The 19513-nt window shown below is 44.4% G+C and overlaps 1 protein-coding gene across 6 annotated transcripts in view; it reads left to right on the top strand.

Moving 5' to 3' along the window:
- The window catches only part of LOC126983058 (uncharacterized), an 80799-nt gene that overhangs the window by 53023 nt on the left and 8263 nt on the right, over positions 1-19513 (top strand). For 5 of the 6 annotated variants that reach the window (XM_050835528.1, XM_050835531.1, XM_050835529.1 and 2 more), the window contains exon 3: positions 16066-16137. The exons of the other annotated variant lie outside the window; for it this stretch is intronic. In XM_050835528.1, the coding sequence (XP_050691485.1) occupies positions 16066-16137 (72 nt within the window). The remainder of the gene's footprint in view (positions 1-16065; positions 16138-19513) is intronic. 6 annotated transcript variants of the gene reach the window in all.

Raw genomic sequence — 19513 nt, 5'->3', positions numbered from 1 at the left:
ATTCAACAAAATATATATGCATTAGATAAAAGCGGGCGTAAACACATATTTGACTGATATTAAATGCAGAATTCGAACAGTGATGAATAATAAATAGATTAAAATAAATAGAATAATTGAATGCCTTGTCCCTGCCAACGTTTTAAAGACCGGGTGTTCATTGCCGCGCCTTTCCTGCCCTTCCCTTCCTTCCCTTCCTTCCCTCCCTCAGTCCTTAATTAAGAGTACGTAGGAAGGAGAGAAGGTCACACCACCACCACCACCACCAGCACCTCACTCTTCCTTCCTCTGCTTCTTATACTTAAAAATCAACAACTGCTTTTTAATAATTTCCCATCTTCTATAACTTACCCTGCTTTGTCTAATAGTGTGAGTGGCTGCCCTTTCCTCCCGCCCCGTTCTCCCTCCCGCCCCGTGCTCCCTTGACGCACCACCTTCGTCCTGTCCACACACACACGGCCGCTACACACACATATAGTAATCCGTCGGGGCTCACGCGGAGTTTTAGACCGTCGTAGAGTGTGTCATTGGTAAATATAGATAGAAGAGGAATAGGAGGAAGAAAGGAGGGTAAAAGAAAGGAAATAAGAAGGAAAGAAAGAAATGAGCGAAAAGAATGACTGAAAGAGAGAATGGGAGAGAGGGGAGAAAGGAAAAAGATAACGAAAGAGAGAATGAGATAGAAAAAAGGAGAGGGAAAGAGAAAGAGCGAACAGATAGGGAGAGAGATTGAAAGACTAAATAATGAAAGGAAAAAGAGGGAAAAAGAAAGAAAGGAACATGTAAATAGATAGATACAGTTAGACAGATATACATAGAGATGAACAGAGAGGCAGAGAAAACACGAAAGGCTTATTTATATGTATGACGTGTGTGTCTGTGTGTGTGTGTGTGTGTGTGGGATGAGTCGGTACATGACAGACGGACAGACAGACAGGCAGATTAACAAGGACAGAAGGGGAAGGTTTATTCAGATGAAAGGCGCGTGTGTGGAGAGCGTTGGCGTGTGAACCGTCGCTATTAATATGTGGAGGCAACACGCAGAGGACACGGGGCACCAGGAGGAGGAAGGGAAAGAATGAAACACAGCCGCCAGAGAAATGTGGAGTGTGAAGTGAATGAGTAGGTGCAGAGAAGATCAAATTAGCTGTTAACGAGGCAAAGAATAAGTAAACAAGCAGGGTAAAGATATAACAGGGAGAAAAATAATATAACAGCCGCCAAAGAAATGTGGAGTGTTCAAAGAATGGGTGGGTGGTGAGAGATGCTGGTTGTGGCGGAGAGGAGGAAAGTGCGATTATTCAAGCTATTAAACGAAGCAAAGAATAGTAAATTAACAGAAAAATGATTAGATAACAGCCGCTGGTGAAATGTGGAGCGTGAATTAAATGAGTCAGGTGGGGGAGGGATACAGGGCGTTGGAGAATTATTGGCTGGTATTACAAGATACTCTCCCTTCTCACATAGCTATTTCTAAAGGTCAAAGAGGGATATCAGTCAGGTTCTAATGAGTGTTTTTTAGGCTCAGGGTACAGAAGAAGGGTCAAACTACCACCAGGGTCATAAAACTAGTACTGGAAATCCCCACAACTCCTGCGAAAGCCTTGTCAAATAGGTGTTCTTGGGCTGCGAAATGTCTTATTATACGACCCATTGCGACATGTAGCTCTTGATTGTGGAAAAGTACACGTGAGCAATCAAAGCAAAGAATAACAGAGAGAAAAATAAGTGGGAGTGAAATGACTAAGAGGAGAAAGACCCTTGATGTGGAGAAGACGAGGAAGGTGCTGTGACTGAAGTTATTAAACCGAGCGGAGAGTAACGGGAAGGAAATTAATTATGTAACAAACACCAGTGAATTGAGTGTGGGAAACAGGAGTCTGGTGGCGAGGATGTAAACTGTGGGGAGGGTGTGGGGGAGGAGGAGTGCGGTAAATGTAGCTATTAAAACGAAGCAAATAATGGGAACAATACAAATAACACCAGGGGGAAAAATAAACAACAACCACCAGTGAATCATTAACTGCTGGCGAGGTATGCAAGCCGTGGTCGAGAGGAGGAAGATGCTCTCATTGAAGCTCTTGAAGGAAGAATACGAGAATGGAATAATCGACTACACCCGTCTGTGCATTGTTGAGTGTCAGGAGCAGACGTCAGGTGGTGGTGAAGGCAAGGAGTGGGAGGGAAGGGCGGCCACTCAAACCATCAGAGCAAGCATAGTGTGTTAGAGGAGATGGGAGATAGTTAAATAGCTGTCGTTGATTAGTGGTGGGGGATGCAGGATGATGAAAGGAAGGACAGTCGCTGACATTATTAAACGAAACTATACAAAGAAACTCAAAACACAGAAAGCTAAAGCTGGGGGCATACTCTGTAGCAGCGCGTGGCCTCGGTGCTCATCTCCGTAACATTGGCCCTTGAGCCTGTGGTGGGAGGGAGCCCATTACCTCGGGACACAGAAAGCGAGAAATAAATATAAAAAGTAGATGGTGGGGGGATGGAAGGTGTACGATGGAAAAAATTATCACTGAAATCATGAAAGAGAAGCAAAGGAAGGGAAACAAAAATCTGACAAAACGAAAGGTCACAAAACTCACAACAAAAAAATATTGTACAGATAATATTAATGTGAGGTGGCGCTGGATGGTAGAGAAAATATTACATGAAGCAGAGTAGAGAAACACAAAATACAGAACAAAAAGAGTATTGAGTGAAATTTAAGAGACGATGGATGGGGGAACGGTTATCACTGACACTATACGAAACGATAACTAGAAAAAGGGAGGAGGAGGCACTGAAACACATACGGGAGAATAGATAGAAACAGAATACAGAAAAAAAGAGTATTGAACGTGATGTAAGAAGTGGTGGATGAAAGAAACTGTAGGAACGCCAATAACTGAAGCCGTGAAACGAAACACAGTGACGCTAGATGGAGAATTAATACGAGTGAAGAAGAAAGAAAAACCAAGTAAATAGGAAAATGATGTAATATTAGAAGTGATGAATGGAAGAAACTGAAGGGAACGGCGATCTTTAAATCCATGGAACGAAACACAGTGACGTTAGATGGAGAATGAAGATCAGTGAAGAAGAAAGGAAAACCAAGTAAATAGGAAAATGATGTAATATTAGAAGTGTTTAAGGGAAGAAACTGAAGGGAACAAAACACAGCATCGCCGGACGGAGAATTAAAAAGAGCAAAAAAGAAAGAAAAACCGAGTCCAATAAAAATAACAACGTAATGCAAGAAGTGAAGGGAAGAAGCCAAAGGGAAGCGCAGTCTATATAACGTTATACTTCTTCTCACGTACATAATTGACTGTTCTTTCGACCGCCTCTTCGGATTACAGGAGCAGCGAGTAGCGTTTTTTTTTTATTGTTTCCTTTTTTGTGTGCCCTTGTGCTGCCTCCTTTGCTGTAAAAAAAAAATCATAGACACTACTAAACGGAGCACGGTAGATGAAGACTTGAATCGGGGGCAGCGAGTCATTAATGTATACAAGCGGCGTGTTAATGAGAGATGCGCCGCGCTTTTGGTCATACTCAAGGGCCGGGGTGTGGTAATGGCAAGGGTGGGGAACAGCGTTGCCAAGTTATCGTACTCAATGCATTTAATTTCCGTAGTTGCTGGCCGATAACTATAACAACAAAGAAAGAAAATCATCAATATCCGACAGTTTTATCACAAACTTTGATTTTCTCACGTTACTTGTGTAGGTACGAGAGTTTGAGGCATAAAAATGAGAGATACGACATGTGGTTAATACGATAACTTGGCAACGCTGGTGGGGAGACGTGAGATGCGTGGAGACAAGGAAAGCCACGAGGAAGAGAGAGAGAGAGAGACTTGCATTTCTGGTTTGCGCCGAGCGTCTTGCCTCACTCAGAGTACGTGATTAGAGGCGCAAACTGGGGCAAAGAATACTTGAGGAGGAGGAGGAGGAGGATGGGCGAGGGAGGGGCCGGGGAGTGTTGAGAGAAGGACTGTGTGGCTGAGTATTGACTTGTAACGCGTGGACAGTATTGCCTAGGGACCTACCTGAGCCTGGTGACATACCTTTACCTGTGATGAGAAGCAAGACTGGCACCTGTTCCTATTGGCCATGCTGCACAGGGATAACGAGATGGTGACAGTGATGGTGAAGATTGAGACAGGGATGGTGATGGGAGTTACAAGTATCTCGAAAATTAGTAAGTAAAATGATAATCAGTGTAAAGATAATGATAAGAATAACAATGCTAATAATCAAGAAACAGGCATAAAAAAGGCTAATTGGTACATATATGGTGATAGTTATAAGCATCTCGAAAATTAGTTAATAAAATCATGGTAAATATGGTGATAATGATAATTAGTGTATTGATAATAATAACAATGCTAATATCAAGAAATACACACAAAAAAAGGCTAATAGATACATATATGGTGATAGTTACAAGCATCTCGAAAATTAGTTAGTAAAATCATGGTTAATATAGTGACAATGATAATTAGTGTAAAGATAATGACAAGAATAACAACGCTAATATCAAGAAATAGACACAAAAAAAAATGCTAATAGATACATATATGGTGATAGCTACAAGCATCTCGAAAATTAGTTAGTACATCGAGGATAAAATTAACAATAGTAATTACTTTAACGATGATAAAAATAATGACTGCCAATATCTAGGAATTAACACAGAAGATGCTAATACGTACAAGGACACCGGCTTCATTAACAGTCACAATAGCAAGCTTGATGGGATGAATAATAAAGAGAGTAACGATCAAGGACGTTTGTGTCGATTAAAAGGATCATTTGTTTACCTTAATGGCATGTGGTGGTGATGGCGGTGGTGGTGGTGGTGGTGATGGTGGTGTTGGTGATGAAAGTGGATGGAAATGGTAATGGTGGTGATGAAAGTGGTGGAGAAATTGATGATATAGAAGGAGATGGTGGAGGAAGATGAGGAGGTGGAGGTGATGGTGGTGAAATTGGTGGTTGATGTTGGAGATGAAAGTGGATGGAAGTGGTAGAGGTGATGAAAGTGGTGGAGAAATTGATGATATAGAAGTGGATGGTGGAGGAAGATGAGGAGGTGGAGGTGATGGTGAAATTGGTGGTGTTGGTGATGAAAGTGGATGGAAGCGGTAAAGGTGGTGATGAAAGTGGTGGAGAAATTGATGATATAGAAGTGGATGGTGGAGGAAGATGAGGAGGTGGAGGTGATGGTGGTGAAATTGGTGGTTGATGTTGGAGATGAAAGTGGATGGAAGCGGTAAAGGTGGTGATGAAAGTGGTGGAGAAATTGATGATATAGAAGTGGATGGTGGAGGAAGATGAGGAGGTGGAGGTGATGGTGGTGAAATTGGTGGTTGATGTTGGAGATGAAAGTGGATGGAAGCGGTAAAGGTGGTGATGAAAGTGGTGGAGAAATTGATGATATAGAAGTGGATGGTGGAGGAAGATGAGGAGGTGGAGATGATGGTGGTGAAATTGGTGGTTGATGTTGGAGATGAAAGTGGATGGAAGTGGTAGAGGTGATGAAAGTGGTGGAGAAATTGATGATATAGAAGTGGATGGTGGCGGAAGAGGAGGAGGGGGTGGAGGTGATGGTGTTGATGGTGGTACTGAAGGAATTGGATAGTGAAGACGATGGTTAAGGAACTGATGATGGGGCATGAAGAATTATGATGATAGGGATGATGAAGATGGTGATGATGGGGGTGTCAGTGAAGGTATTGATGGTGGAGAAAATGAAAATGATGGTGATGGTGGAGGTTGTGATGATGGTGTGTGATGAAGTAGATAAGGATGATGGAGATGATAGTGGTGATGGAGGCGTTATTTGAAGATACTGATGGTGAAAATGATGGTGATTGTGGTGGTATTGATGATAGTGCGTGATGATGAAGATGATGCAGATAGTGAAAATGGAGATGTTAGTGAAGGTCATCAATTTGGGAGATGATAGTGACGGAACAAGCAGTGGAAGCGTTGATGGTGATGACGATGGGAGTGAAAACGACAGTCAAGGTGATGGTGAAGGTGGCGGTGATGATGAAAAACGATAGTGATGATGGTGTTAGTGGTGGCAGCTCGGCGTCTCTAGTGGTGTCATAATCTTCTTAACTTTTTATTATTTTTATCATCCTAACTTTTTTTTATCGTTATTATGCGTCTTTTTCTGGCAAGGGACTCAACGGCTCCACTACCGTCTATATATTATGTATGCTGGACGGCTTCTCTGGTATTTTCCTCCTCTCCTTCGATGTTCAGACCATTTCCTCGTGATAATTTATGTATTCTAAGTATTCTCTCTCTCTCTCTCTCTCTCTCTCTCTCTCTCTCTCTCTCTCTCTCTCTCTCTCTCTCTCTCTCTCTCTCTCTCTCTCTCTCTCTCTCTCTTTATGATTTTCGAGGTATAGCTTAAGTATTTTTAGTGTTCATCTTTGCTTGTTTTGTTTTGTTCTGTTTATGTCGTTGTAAGATATTGGTATTGGTCATTTTATTTTTTTGCTTCTTGTTCTTTTCTTTTCCTTTTTGTTTGTTTTTAGCTTTTCTTTCTTTTGTTTTGCTTCGTTTTCACTTTCTTCTTGTCCTTGTTCATCCTCTGTTTCTTCTTTTTCTTCTTCTGCTTCTTCTTCTTCTTCTCTCTGCATTTTCTTTTTCTCCTTCTACCTGTTCTTCTGTTTCTTCTGTTTCTTCTCCCTCTTCCTCCTCTTCCTTTTCTTTTTCCTCTTCTATCTGTTATTTTTCCTCCCTTTCTTCTGTTTCCTCCTCCTTCTTCTTCTTCTTTTTCTTCTTCTTCTTCTTCTTCTTTCACTTCTTCTTCTTCTTCTTCTTCTTTTTCCTCTTCCTCTTCCTCTTCTTTCACTTCTTCTTCTTCTTCTTCTTCTTCTTCGTCCTCGAGTTTAAAATTGCGGCGCCACACAAAAGTCTCGGGAGTTTGTGCGTCGCTAATTAAAAAGTTATCTCGCAAGTTGGCTTCGTTTAAAATAATAATAATACTGATGAAAATAAATGTAATAATAATAATAATAATAATAATAATAATAATAATAATAATAATAATAATAATAATAAGGGAACGAGAGAGAGAGAGAGAGAGAGAGAGAGAGAGAGTGGAGTGGAGTGTTGGTGGAGAACGTTTCAGGGAACTGTAGTGGAGCGTGGAAGGTGACAGGTGGTAACGAAGGAGGTGAGGAAGAGGAGGAAGAGGAGGAAGAGGAGGAGGAGGAGGAGGAGGAGGAGGAGGAGGAGGAAATGTAGTGGTATGTCGTGCAACAGCTGTTAGATAGGCTGCAGGCGAGGAAGAGGAGGAGAAGGAGGAGGAGGAGGAGGAGGAGGAGGAGGAGGAGGAGGAGGAGGAGGAGGAGGAGGAGGAAGGAGAATATATGTAAAGTCTTGGGAAGGAAAACCAATAAATTAAAATTGAGTAAGGGAAGAACATGACTTAACTATAGGAAACTACTACTACTACTACTACTACTACTACTACTATTACTACTACTACTACTACTACTATTACAACTGCCAGACGAATATTCATGTCAGTGTGTGTGTGTGTGTGTGTGTGTGTGTGTGTGTGTGTGTGTGTGTGTGTAAGCAGCGAAATGAGTGGGTCAAGTATATTTTTTTTCACTTTTCTCTACTTTTACTTTTTCTTGTTCTTCTTCATCTTCTTCTTTGTCATGAGTGCTTTTTATCTTTCTTTTTCTCGTGGTGGTGCATTCTCTCCGACCAACAGCAAGATCTTCACATTGTAATTATCATCATTATTTCTAAACATCATCTTTCTTCTGCATTTTAGGATTTACAAGACTTTCTCAGCGTCATTATTTTCATCATCCTCCGTTTTCTCATTCATTCGTTGCGTCGTTTCAATCATTTTTTTCATTATTATTATTCCCACACTTTTTTTTTCATATCGAGCAGCGAAATGGGAACGTTTTAATTTTGGGGGCCGGTCAGTTGGGCGTATATTTCAGGACGCAGCGATCATTAGTGTGTTTCCAGGGGTCCGTCTGTTCTGGTATTTATTTCAGTGTTTATGTTTTAGCCGCTGATTGACCTGTTTCTATTTCAATTTGTCTATGTCTATCTATTTATCTGTATATCTATCTATCTTGTTTTCTTTTTCCTATACTTACACCATTTCTATATCAATCTGTCTATATCTATCTATCTATCTGTATGTCTATCTATCTTGTTTTCTTATTTCTATACTTACACCGTTTCTATATCAATCTTTCTATATCTATCTATCTATCTGTATGTCTATCTATCTTGCTTTCTTATTTCTATACTTACACCATTTCTATATCAATCTGTCTATATCTATCTGTACGTCTATCTATCTTATTTTCTTATTCCTATCTTTATACCATTTCTATATTAATCTGTCTATCTATATTTATCTATCTCTATCTATCTTTTCTTATTCCTATACTTAACCATTTCTATTTCAATTTGTCTATATCTATCTATTCATTTTTATCTATCTATCTTACTTATTTTCTTATTCAATTGTTTTCACTTTCACTGGTTCATTCTTATATCAATCTGAGTGTCTATCTATCTATCTATCTATCTCTATCTAGCGTACTCATTTACTAATCTATTTTCTTATCTTTTACATTTATCAATTCATTCTTTACGTATAATTGATCATGGCGTCTATATTTTTTGTTTATTTCCTCATTCATTGCTCCATTTATCTCTTATTTTCTATCAATCTGTGTCTGTCTGTCTATCTATCTATCTATCTATCTCTGTTTCCATATATCTTCTTTCTCTATCTCGCCTCTTACTGCCTCGTTCAACCCTTCCTTCTATTTCACCTTATTCAATTTCTTTATCAGATAACGCGATTTCTATTCTTGTTCTCTTCTTGTTCCTTCCTCTCACGCTCTCAACCCCTCTCCTTTCTTCCTTCCTTCCGCTCGCTGTTAAATTGCTTCCCTTCCTCTCTATCTTTCTTTCTTTCCTTCTTTCTATCTTCCTCTTCTTTATTTCCGTTGCTCTTTTTCTTCTCTTATTATAATATTCCTTCCTCTCATCCTCTCAACCGCTCTCCTTCCTTCCCTCCTTCCGCTCGCTGTTAAATTGCTTCTCTTTCTCTCTATCTTTCTTTCTTTCTTCCTTTCTTCCTGTTCTTTATTTCCGTTGCTATTTTTTTTCTCTCCCTCCTTTCCCTCCCTCCCTCCGGTACAGCTCATTAACTCCAGATCACTTTTCCTCAGACTTCCTCTCTCCTTCTTCCTCCTCTTCCTCCTCCTCCTCTTCCTCTTCCTCCTCCTCCTCCATTTTCAATAAGTGACTAGGCTCCTGGTTCCCATTATTTATCTTCTCGTTTTCCGTCAAGTAATATATCGAGCTCGACGTGTGTGTGTATGTGTGTGTGTGTGTGTGTGTGTGTGTGTGTGTGTGTGTGTGTGTGTGTGTCTGTCTGTGCATTTACCTATCAATCTGTTTGTTATTTTGTTATATTTTTTGAAGGGACGTAACCATGAGTTTGTTTGTGTTTGTTTGTTTGTTTGTTTTCATGTAGTAGAGCTGTTTGTGTACATGGATAGAGAGGGAGGCTGACAGTGTGTGTGTGTGTGTGTGTGTGTGTGTGTGTGCGTGTCGGTTCATGTTACCTCCAGAATATCGAGAGGAAGGATATTACTGAGAGAGAGAGAGAGAGAGAGAGAGAGAGAGAGAGAGAGAGAGTAGGGAACGGAACCTATGAATGAAGAGATGAGGGGAGAGGAGGTGTCAGTTTCGAGGGAAATTGGGGAAACATGTGTGGGTGGAAAGAGATTTATGATAAGGGAAAGGAAGGGGAATTAATGTAGATAGCTGTATAAAAATAAGGAAGAGAGAGAGAGAGGGGAAAAGAGAAAGAAGGAAGAGGAAGAAAAATATCATCTGCGTGTAAGAAAGGAGAATGAGAGAGGCAAAAATAACGCCAGTAATCAGAGAATGGAAACTTATTTGTAAAGGATGAAGAAGGGGAGGAGAGAGAGGGATAAGGGGCAAGAGAAGATGGGCAACTTAACCAGAGTAAGGGAGAGAAGGAAATGAAAGCCTGAACGTAAAAGAATGAGAAATAGGAAAGGAAAAACGGGAAAGAGAGAGAGAGAGGGGTGAAGGGAATCGTAGTAGGGGAGGGGATATACTGACAACTGCGTAGAAGATGAGAAAGAGAGAAGATGGGAAGAAGGGAATGAGAGTAGAAAGGGAATGACAGCTAATATATAAAAGATGAGAAAAGGAGAAGATGAAAGAGGGAAAGAAAGACGGGATAAGGAGTGAGAGAAAAGGATAAAGGCTTGTATGTAAAATATGATAAATGGGGAAGGAAAATAGGGGAAACAGAGAGGGGTGGAAAGGGAGAAGGGGAAAGAGAGAAAGAAAGACGGGATAAGGAGTGAGAGAAAAGGATAAAGGCTTGTATGTAAAATATGATAAATGGGGAAGGAAAATAGCGGAAACAGAGAGGGGTAGAAAGGGAGAAGGGGAAAGAGGGAAAGCAAGGGGACAGTAGAGGGGGGAAAGGGGAGGGAAAACTGAAATAGAGGTAGAAACGAAGATGAATTACAGAATGAAAGGGAAAGGAATTACAACTTTTACGTAAAGGATGAGAAAAGGGAGAGGAAAGAGAGAAAGAAAAGGAAAAAAATACCAGGAAAAGTGAAGGAAGTAGGAAAATAGAGATGGAAAAAGAGGTGAAATAGATTAGGAAAAGAGGCCAGTGGAATCATATAACAAGCGGAGGAAATTAAGACATATAGACATAGACACTCAGATTGATATAACAATGAACCAGTGAAAATGAAAACAATCGAATAAATAGATAATAAGATAGATATAGAGCTTGATAGATAGATATAGACAGATTGATATGGAAATGATATAAGAATCAAACTTAGCATGTAACAGATAGAAATGGAGAGAGGAGAAACGGAGGTAAAAAAAACAAAAAACAGAAGGGGATGCGTGAGAGTGTATATTTATGTATGAACAGAGGGAAGGGAAAAGGGTGAGGGGAGGGGAAGCTATCACAAAATTAAGAAACCATGTATAGCGAGGGAGGGGGAAGGGGAGCTTGATGGAAAAGGGCTGTTTGTGTGTTTGTGTGTTAGAGTGGAGGTGGTGGTGATGGTGGTGGTGGTGGAGTGATAGGGAAGGTGGAGGGAGGGAATGGGGTTGGTGTGAGTGGTGATGTGGATGATGTGGATAATAGTGGTGGTGATGGTGGTGATGTGTCGGTGGAGGTATGGAAGCTGTGGGTGGAGGAGAGGATGGAAGTGTATTTGGTGGATGTGGTGTGGATAATAGTAGTAGTGGTGGTGGTGGTGGTGTGTCGGTGGAGGTGTGGAAGGTGGGGGTAGAGGAGAGGAGGGTAGTGGAGGTGGGGGGGGGGGTGGGGTGAGGTGTGGTTGGTGTGGGTGGAGGAGAGGATGGAAGTGGATGTGGTGGTGGTGGTGGTAGGGGTGATGTGTCGGTGGAGGTGTGGGTGGTGTGGGTGGAGGAGAGGATGGAAGTGGAGGTGGTGGGGTGGCAGTGGTTGGGGTGGGGTGGGGTGGGGTGAGGGGAAGGGGTACTAATCGATAGCTCATTCTAACGAAAGCTTCCAACGACTACCCCCCACAATGATCCTCCTCCTCCTCCTCCTCCTCCTCCTCCTCCTCTTCCAGGGCTGGGAGGAGGAGGAGGAGGAGGAAGTAAGATGAGAGATTGACAGTCGGAAAGCCCTCTTCAGATACTTTATAGCAGAGAGAGAGAGAGAGAGAGAGAGAGAGAGAGAGAGAGAGAGAGAGAGAGAGAGAGAGAGAGAGAGAGAGAGACGGGTCAGAGTTCATGAGGTCAAGTAATTAGCCGCAGGAAGAAGTTGGTGTGGGAAGAGGAGGAATAGGAGGAGGAGGAGGAGGAGGAGGAGGAGGAGGAGGGAAGTAAAATTTAAAATGGAGCATTGTTAATTTCGTCTGCTGTTTTAATTTTCTCTCTCTCTCTCTCTCTCTCTCTCTCTCTCTCTCTCTCTCTCTCTCTCTCTCTCTCTCTCGTTGTTTTTGTTGTTGTTTTCGTTGTGGTATTGGTGTTGGTGGTGGTGGTAGTGGTGATGGTGGGAGGTGGTGTTTCTGTCTGTGGTGGTGGTGGTGATGGTGTTGTTGTTGGTGGTGGCGATGGTGGTGATGATGGTGATGTTGTTGTTGTTAGTGGTGGTGGTGGTGGTGGAGGTGGCTGGGGGAGGGGAGGGGGGGGGGCTACCTTGAAGTAGTACCTGCCTGTCGGGGGTCCAATTCTCCTCACACACGGACGGCGGGAGTGACGCGGGGTGGCGCAGAGGTGGCTCAAAGGGCGTCTCGTGCTGGCCCTAAGCTGCTTACCTCCTTGCCTTCCCCTTACCTACCTTCCCTTTACTCTCTCTCTCTCTCTCTCTTTAATCCATCTATCTTTATCTTTTGTGACATTTTCTTTCCTTCTGTTTAACTCTCTCTCTCTCTCTCTCTCTCTCTCTCTCTCTCTCTCTCTCTCTCTCTCTCTCTCTCTCTCTCTCTCTCTCTCTCTCTCTCTCTCTCTCTCTCTCTCTCTCTCTCTCTCTCTCTCTCTCTCTTCTACTCTTTATTTATGTATCTATCTGTCTGTCTATCTCTCCTAACTCGTTTGTTCTCCTTTATTTCTTATTCTTTCCCTTCTCTCTACTTTTTGTCTATCTATCCCTTTAACATCAATCTATCAATCTGTGTATCTATATCTCTCCTTTCCTTTCTTTTACTTCTCTTTCCTCTATTCTATCTATCTATTCATCGCCTATCTATCTATCTATCAATCTGTGTATCTATATATTTCGTAGGTCAGTTACACTTCTTTCCTACCTTCTACTTCCCTTTTTCTGTACTTTTTTATCTATCTATCTATCTATCTATTTATCATGTATCTATTTGCTATGTATATCTTTCATACCTCATTCACTCTCCCTTCCTTCCTTTTACTTTCCATCTCTCTACTCTCTATCCTTATCTATCAATCCATCTATCTATCTATCTATCACTTGCTCTTCCTTCCACACGTGTGCCTCGCCGGGGAGTGGGTGGGAGGGGAAGGGAAGGGGAGGGGAGGGTTTAAGGCGCCCAGCTTTCATCACATTTTCTTTCAGTATATTTAGCCTGGTTATTTTATGTTGCGGGGAAGCGTGGAAGAGGAAGGCAGGGAAGCTTGCGATAAGATGGTGTGGGTGTGGGTGTGTGTGGGTGTGTGTGGGTGTGTGTGGATGGGTGTGCTCGACTTGCCTTGTGGGTGTTTTTTTTTGTGTGTGTGTGAGTGTGTCTTGTGTATGTGTGTGTGTGTGTGTGTGTGTGTGTGTGTGTGTGTGTGTGTGTGTGTGTGTGTGTGTGTGTGTGTGTGTGTGTGTGTGCTTATTTGGTGTTCGCAGGTAACTTAATGTGTGTTGTACCTGTGTATACCTGTGCTTTCAATACCTGTGTGTACTCTCCTGCCTTACACACACACACACACACACACAAACACACACACACACACACACACACACACACACACACACACACACACACACACACACACACATGCCATCCACGTAACCTCTATTTAAATTTCCCTTTTAAAAGACCATAAAACATATATAAAACACTTTAAATTCTTATACCCTGACCCCATCATCCATTTACAACCCTCTACTTCCCGTCACAACCTTTAATATCCCTTCACAACTCTTAATATCCCTTCACAACCTTTTATATCAGTTCACAACCTTCTATTACAACCTTTTTTTATTATTTACCATTCATATTACAACCCCTCCTTACTACAACCATTGCCATCACAACCTTTTACGTTTTGCTATACATCCGTGAAAACCAATACCTGTTCACTGTTTTTTTTTTTAGCTCAAACACGTGATTGGAGCTCTTCCCTTCCCCTCTGTGCATCAGTGTTAAAAGGAAGGAAAGGAGAACAAACAGAAAAGAGAACAAATTGAATCGCTCGCGGGTGAGATAACACAATTAGCGTCTTTTTTAAATGGACAACAACAACATGAGTAACGAAAGAAAAGTTAAGTGAGAGAAATAGAAAGAAAAACTCATCCTCCCAAGTCACGTCTGTTTGGTTAAGGGCTTAAAACTTGTGACCCCTTCCCCCTTCCCCCATCCCCCTTCTGTAGCCCTTCCATTCTCACCATAGAAGGACTGGGCGGAGGCACGTCTGTTTAGTGAAGGGCTGAAAACTTGTAACCCCTTCCCCTCCCTTCCCCTCGTTCCCCTTCTGTACCCCTTCCTTTCTCACCGTAAAGGGCCGAGGGAGTGACTGGGAGTGAGGGAGTGAGTGGGTGGGTGGGTGCGGGAGTGAGGGAGGGAGTTCGGGGCTGGCTGGCGGGTGCTTGGGCAGAATGAGTGTCGAGGACTCCCCCAACACCCGGCCGAGCACCCCCAGGACCCCCCGCTCCCCCATGGACAAATCCCTCAAGCGAAGGATATCAGACGAGCTCAAGGAGAAGTAAGTGTCCTTCGAAGCTCCTCCGAGGATCCATTTTTTCTCTCTGTCTCTCTGTGTCTTTCTTTTAGGTTCTCTCAATCCTTTGTTTTTAATCTGTTTGTGGTTCTGTCTGTCGCTTTTTCTTACTCTCTTTCTCTTTATCTATCTGTCTATCTATCTATCTATCTATCTATCTCTTCCGATTCTCCACTTCCTTCATTCTTAATCTATTTGTGTCTTTGTCTTTCTCTAACACTCTATCTATATCTATCTATCTATCTATCTGTCTATCTACCTATCTATGTATCTATCTGTCTATCTTTCTTTCTATGTCATTCTTTTCCTCCTCCTTCTCCTCCTCCTCCTCCTCCTCCTCCTTCAGTCATTTTTCCTTACCGTCTTTTTTAAATTTTCAGTTCTTTCATTTTTCGTATTTTTTTCTATCCTGTCTTGCGTTGTTTCTCAATATTTATTTATTTTTCCTTCCATCTCCTCGTTAATATATATCACCTTCCTTCTCTTTCTTAAGTTATATATATTCTTATCACGTTTAATCCTGTATACTGCAAAATGTCTACAATATCGATTAGTTTTTTATCTATTGTTTATTTTCTATCCATCTGTTCATCCTCCTCTTCCTCTTCCTCCTCCTCTTCCTCCTCTTCCTCGTCCGTGTTGCTTAATGAATAATAATAAACAAATGATTAATCGCAGGTATGTCTAACACGTTTCAGGTGAGATAATGACTGCAAAATATACAACACAAAGCCACATTTACATAACGAAGATAATTACATTGACATAGTTTCTCTCTCTCTCTCTCTCTCTCTCTCTCTCTCTCTCTCTCTCTCTCTCTCTCTCTCTCTCTCTCTCTCTCTCTCTCTCTCTCTCTCTCTCTCTCTCTCTCTCTCTCTCTCTCTCTCTCTCTCTCTCTCTCTCTCTCTCTCTCTCTCTCTCTCTCTCTCTCTCTCTCTCTCTCTCTCTCTCTCTCTCTCTCTCTCTCTCTCTCTCTCCTCTGTTTATCTCTGTTCTTGATGAGTTGTGGGGGTGTTTACTTTCCCCTCCCTCCTGTTTGTCTGTCTGTCTCTGTTTGCCTCTGGTCTGTCTGTCTGTCTGGGTGGGTGTCTGTCTGTTACTCTATTTCTGTCTATGTAATATTCATCTCAATCTATTTCTGTCTATTTTTATCTTTATATGTCTATTACTTTATATTTCTGTACTATCTATCTCAATCTATCTGTCTGTCTGTCTATCTATCTATCTATCTATCAATCTATCCATGTCTATCTATCTGTCTATATATGTTTGCCTGTCTACCGTAATTAAGAAACCCGTATTTCTCTATCTCTCTCTCTCTCTCTCTCTCTCTCTCTCTCTCTCTCTCTCTCTCTCTCTCTCTCTCTCTCTCTCTCTCTCTCTCTCTCTCTCTCTCTCTCTCTCTCTCTCTCTCTCTCTCTCTCTCTCTCTCTCTCTCTCTCTCTCTCTCTCTCTCACACACACACACACACACACGTAACACCCCTACACATCCAACCCTCCCCCCCCACACGCACACACGCACGCACACACACACTAACCCCCGTGTCTGCCACAGGGGGCGCCGGCTGTCACACGATGTTGGGGCCGCTGGGCGTCACGTGACAGAAGCGGTGGTGCCGTGGCTGCGGTAAGACGATATTGCCCCCTTCCACCCAACCCCTCCACCCCCCTCCACCCCATGCCTGCCCCTCCCCCATAATGCCTGAACCCCCCCCTATGAAGTATTGGAGAGACATCCACTCCATATCACTTACTCGACCCCCCTACCCATGCCTGACCCATTCCACCCACCCCCTCCACGCCCCCACACCCCATGCCTGCCCCTCCCCCATAATGCCTGACCCCTCCCTTATGAAGTATTGGAGAGACACCCCCTCCATATCACCTCGGCCCTTACCTACCATATGCCTGACCTATTCCTCCCCTTTCCTCCCCCTCTGTAATGTTATTTCGGCCGTAAAGTTGTTTTGACTCCTCCTCTTCCGCTCCCTCCACTCCCCTCCACCCCTCCCTCCACCTCCCACTCCACCTCTCCCTGCCGCCCCCCCTCTCGCTTATTGTTGTAAGGACGCCTCTTCCGCTCCCTCCACTCCCCTCCACCCCTCCCTCCACCTCCCACTCCACCTCTGCCGCCCCCCCTCTCGCTAAATGTTGTAAGGACCCCTCTTCCGCTCCCTCCACTCCCTCCACCTCCCTCCACCTCCACCTCTCCCTGCCACCCCCCCCTCTCTCTAAATGTTGTAAGGACCCCTCTTCCACCTCCCTCTACCCCCCTCTTCCACTTCTCTATTCCACCTCCAACTCCACCTACCCCTCCACAACCCTTCCTTTATGAATGGGTTTAAATGGTCCTCTTTCGCTCCCTTCCTCCTCTCCATTCCACCCCATCCACATCCTCTCCCCCTCTTCCATCCACCTCTCCATCTCTTCTATCCACCTATCCCTTCAGACCATTCCACCTCTCTTTATTGTTGTGGAATGACCCCTCCTTCCCCTCCATGTTCTTCCACTTCTCTATGTTCTCCCTCCCTCCCTCTCTCTCTCTCTCTCCCTCTTTCCCTCTCTCCCTCTCACTCTTTCTCTCTCTCTCTTTCCATTTTTTCATCCTTTCCTCCCTCCAGCCCCTTCATTACTCCCTTCCCCTTGCTGTCTAAGGTAAGAGTAATTTATCTCCCTTTTTTTCCCTCTCCCTTTCCTTCTCCTTCCATCCCTCCCTCCCCTTTTTGTTTCAAGTAAGAGTAACCTATCCCCTTTTCCTCCCTTCCTCTTACCCTCCCTCCTTCTCTCCCTCCCTCCCTCTCTCTCTCCCTCCCTCCCTTCCTCCCTTCCTCCCAGCCTACCTATCTCCTGAAGGCTGTAAAAAGAGTCATTCCTTCCACTTCTCTCCCTCCCTCCTTTCCTCCCTCCCTCCCTCCCTCCCTCACTTGTAAGGCTCCCTCCATCACTCCCTTCCTCACTTCTCTATTAACGGTTGAAAGGCGCCACTCCCTCCCTCCCTCCCTTCCCTCCCTTCCCTCCCTCACTGATTGCTATGTACATCTCCCTTCCCTCCCTTCCCTCCCTCCCTCCCTCCATAAGTTGTAAGGTTCCCTCCACTTCTCTCTCCTCCTCTCTCTTTCCCGTCACCTACTGTAACATGTTTCCTCCTCCTCCTCCCTTCCTCCTCCTCCTCCTCCTCCTCCTCCTCCTCCTCCGTCTTACCTAATGTCAGTAATGTTTCTCTCCTCCTCCCTTACCTTTCCCTCCCTTAGCAACTGCGGCATAGTTTCTCTCCCTTCCCTCCCGTCCCTCCGTCCGTGTCTCGTTTGCCTCCTCCTCTTCCCCGCCCTCCAGGTTCCTCCTTCCTCCTCCCTTCCTTCCTTCCTTCCTTCCTTCCTCTCTGCTTCCCACCAGCTTCTCTTCCTTCCCTCCCTCCCTCCCTCCCTCCCTTTCTAGTTTCCCTCCTCCTTTTCCCTCCCTCCTTGCTTTTCTCTCCCTTCCTTCCTTCTTTCTTCTTTCCTTCCCTCCAGCTTCTCTCCCTCCCCTCCCTCCCTCCCTCCCTCCCCTTCTAGTTTCCCTCCTACTCTTCCCCTCCCTCCTTGCTTTTCTCTCCCTTCCTTCCTTCCTTCCTTCCTTCCTTCCTTCCTCTCTCCTTCCCTCCAGCTTCTCTCGCTCCCCTTCAAGTTTCCCTCCTCCTCTATCCTCCCTCCAGGTTTTTCTCTCCCTTCTTCCCTCCTTTCCTCCCTTGCCTCCCTCACTGCGGCAACATACCCTTCCTTACCCTCCCTCCCTCCCTCCCTTCCTCTCTCCCTCCCTCCTCAAAGGTAAGACATCACTCCTCCTCTCCCTCCCTCCCCACGTTGACTGCGGTAGCGTGCCCTTTCTCCTCCACCTCTTTCCTCTTCTCTCTCCTCCTCCTCCTCCTCCTCCTCCTCCTCCTTCCTCCTTCTCTCCCTCCCACCCTCCTCCTCCCTTCCTCCAGGCCACTTCGTCATTAGATGCGGTACACGTTTTCCATCCTTCCTCCTCCTCCTCCTCCTCCTCCTCTTCCTCCTCCTCTTCCTCCTCCTCCTCTTCCTCCTCCTCCTCCTCCCTGACTAGTTTCCGTAACAGCAAAGTTAAGAGCCTTCCTCCCCTCCTTTCCCTCCCTTTCCCCTCCTTTCCCCTCCTTTCCTCCCTCCATCCCTCCATCTCTCCCTCTTCCTCTCCTTTCCTTCTTTCTCTCCTACCTCCTTACCTCTCTTCTTTCCTTACCTCCTCCTCCTCCTTCTCCTTCCCTCCCTTCTTCCCTGCCTCTCTACCTCCCTTCCCTTCCTTCTCTTCCTTCCTTCCCTACCTTTCCTCCCTCCTCCTCCTCCTCCTCCTCCTCCTCCTCCTCCTCTTTGCTCGCCGTACCGTTGATAACTTTTCACAGCTTGTCAATCTGAAGAGACCTTTCCCTCCCTCCCTCCCTCCCTCCCTTCCCTTCCTTCCCTCCATTCCCTCCCTCCCTACCTCCCTTACCTGCTGTTCAGTACCGCATGCAGCAAAAAGGCGGCGTTCTATGCGACACATTCTCTCTCTCTCTCTCTCTCTCTCTCTCTCTCTCTCTCTCTCTCTCTCTCTCTCTCTCTCTCTCTCTCTCTCTCTCTCTCTCTCTCTCTCTCTCTCTCTCTCTCTCTCTCTCTCTCTCTCTCTCTCTCTCTCTCTCTCTCTCTCTCTCTCTCTCAAACCGTGTACGTGAATGCGTGTACACCCGTGGCCTTGCGTACATACCTGTGTGGGTTTACATCACCTTTAACTCTACGCACTTGCCTCGCCCCTCCATCGTCCCCCATTACCACCAACCCCCCCCATCCCCTCGCCCCCCTTCGCTTTAAACCACCTGACTGACGTACTATAAAGGTGTTTGTGCAGTATAATTGTGTATGTGTGTTTGTTTGTGTGCTTGTGTGTGTATTACCTGTGTTGTGTAGGTGTGTATGTGTGTGTATGTGTATGTGTGTGTGTATGTTTGTGTATTGATGTTGATGGTAATGTTGTTT

Source organism: Eriocheir sinensis, chromosome 52, assembly GCF_024679095.1.
Source record: "Eriocheir sinensis breed Jianghai 21 chromosome 52, ASM2467909v1, whole genome shotgun sequence".
Taxonomy (NCBI): domain Eukaryota; kingdom Metazoa; phylum Arthropoda; class Malacostraca; order Decapoda; family Varunidae; genus Eriocheir; species Eriocheir sinensis.
The sequence above is the reverse complement of the archived record's forward strand: the minus strand, read 5'-3'. Positions and strand labels throughout refer to the sequence as shown.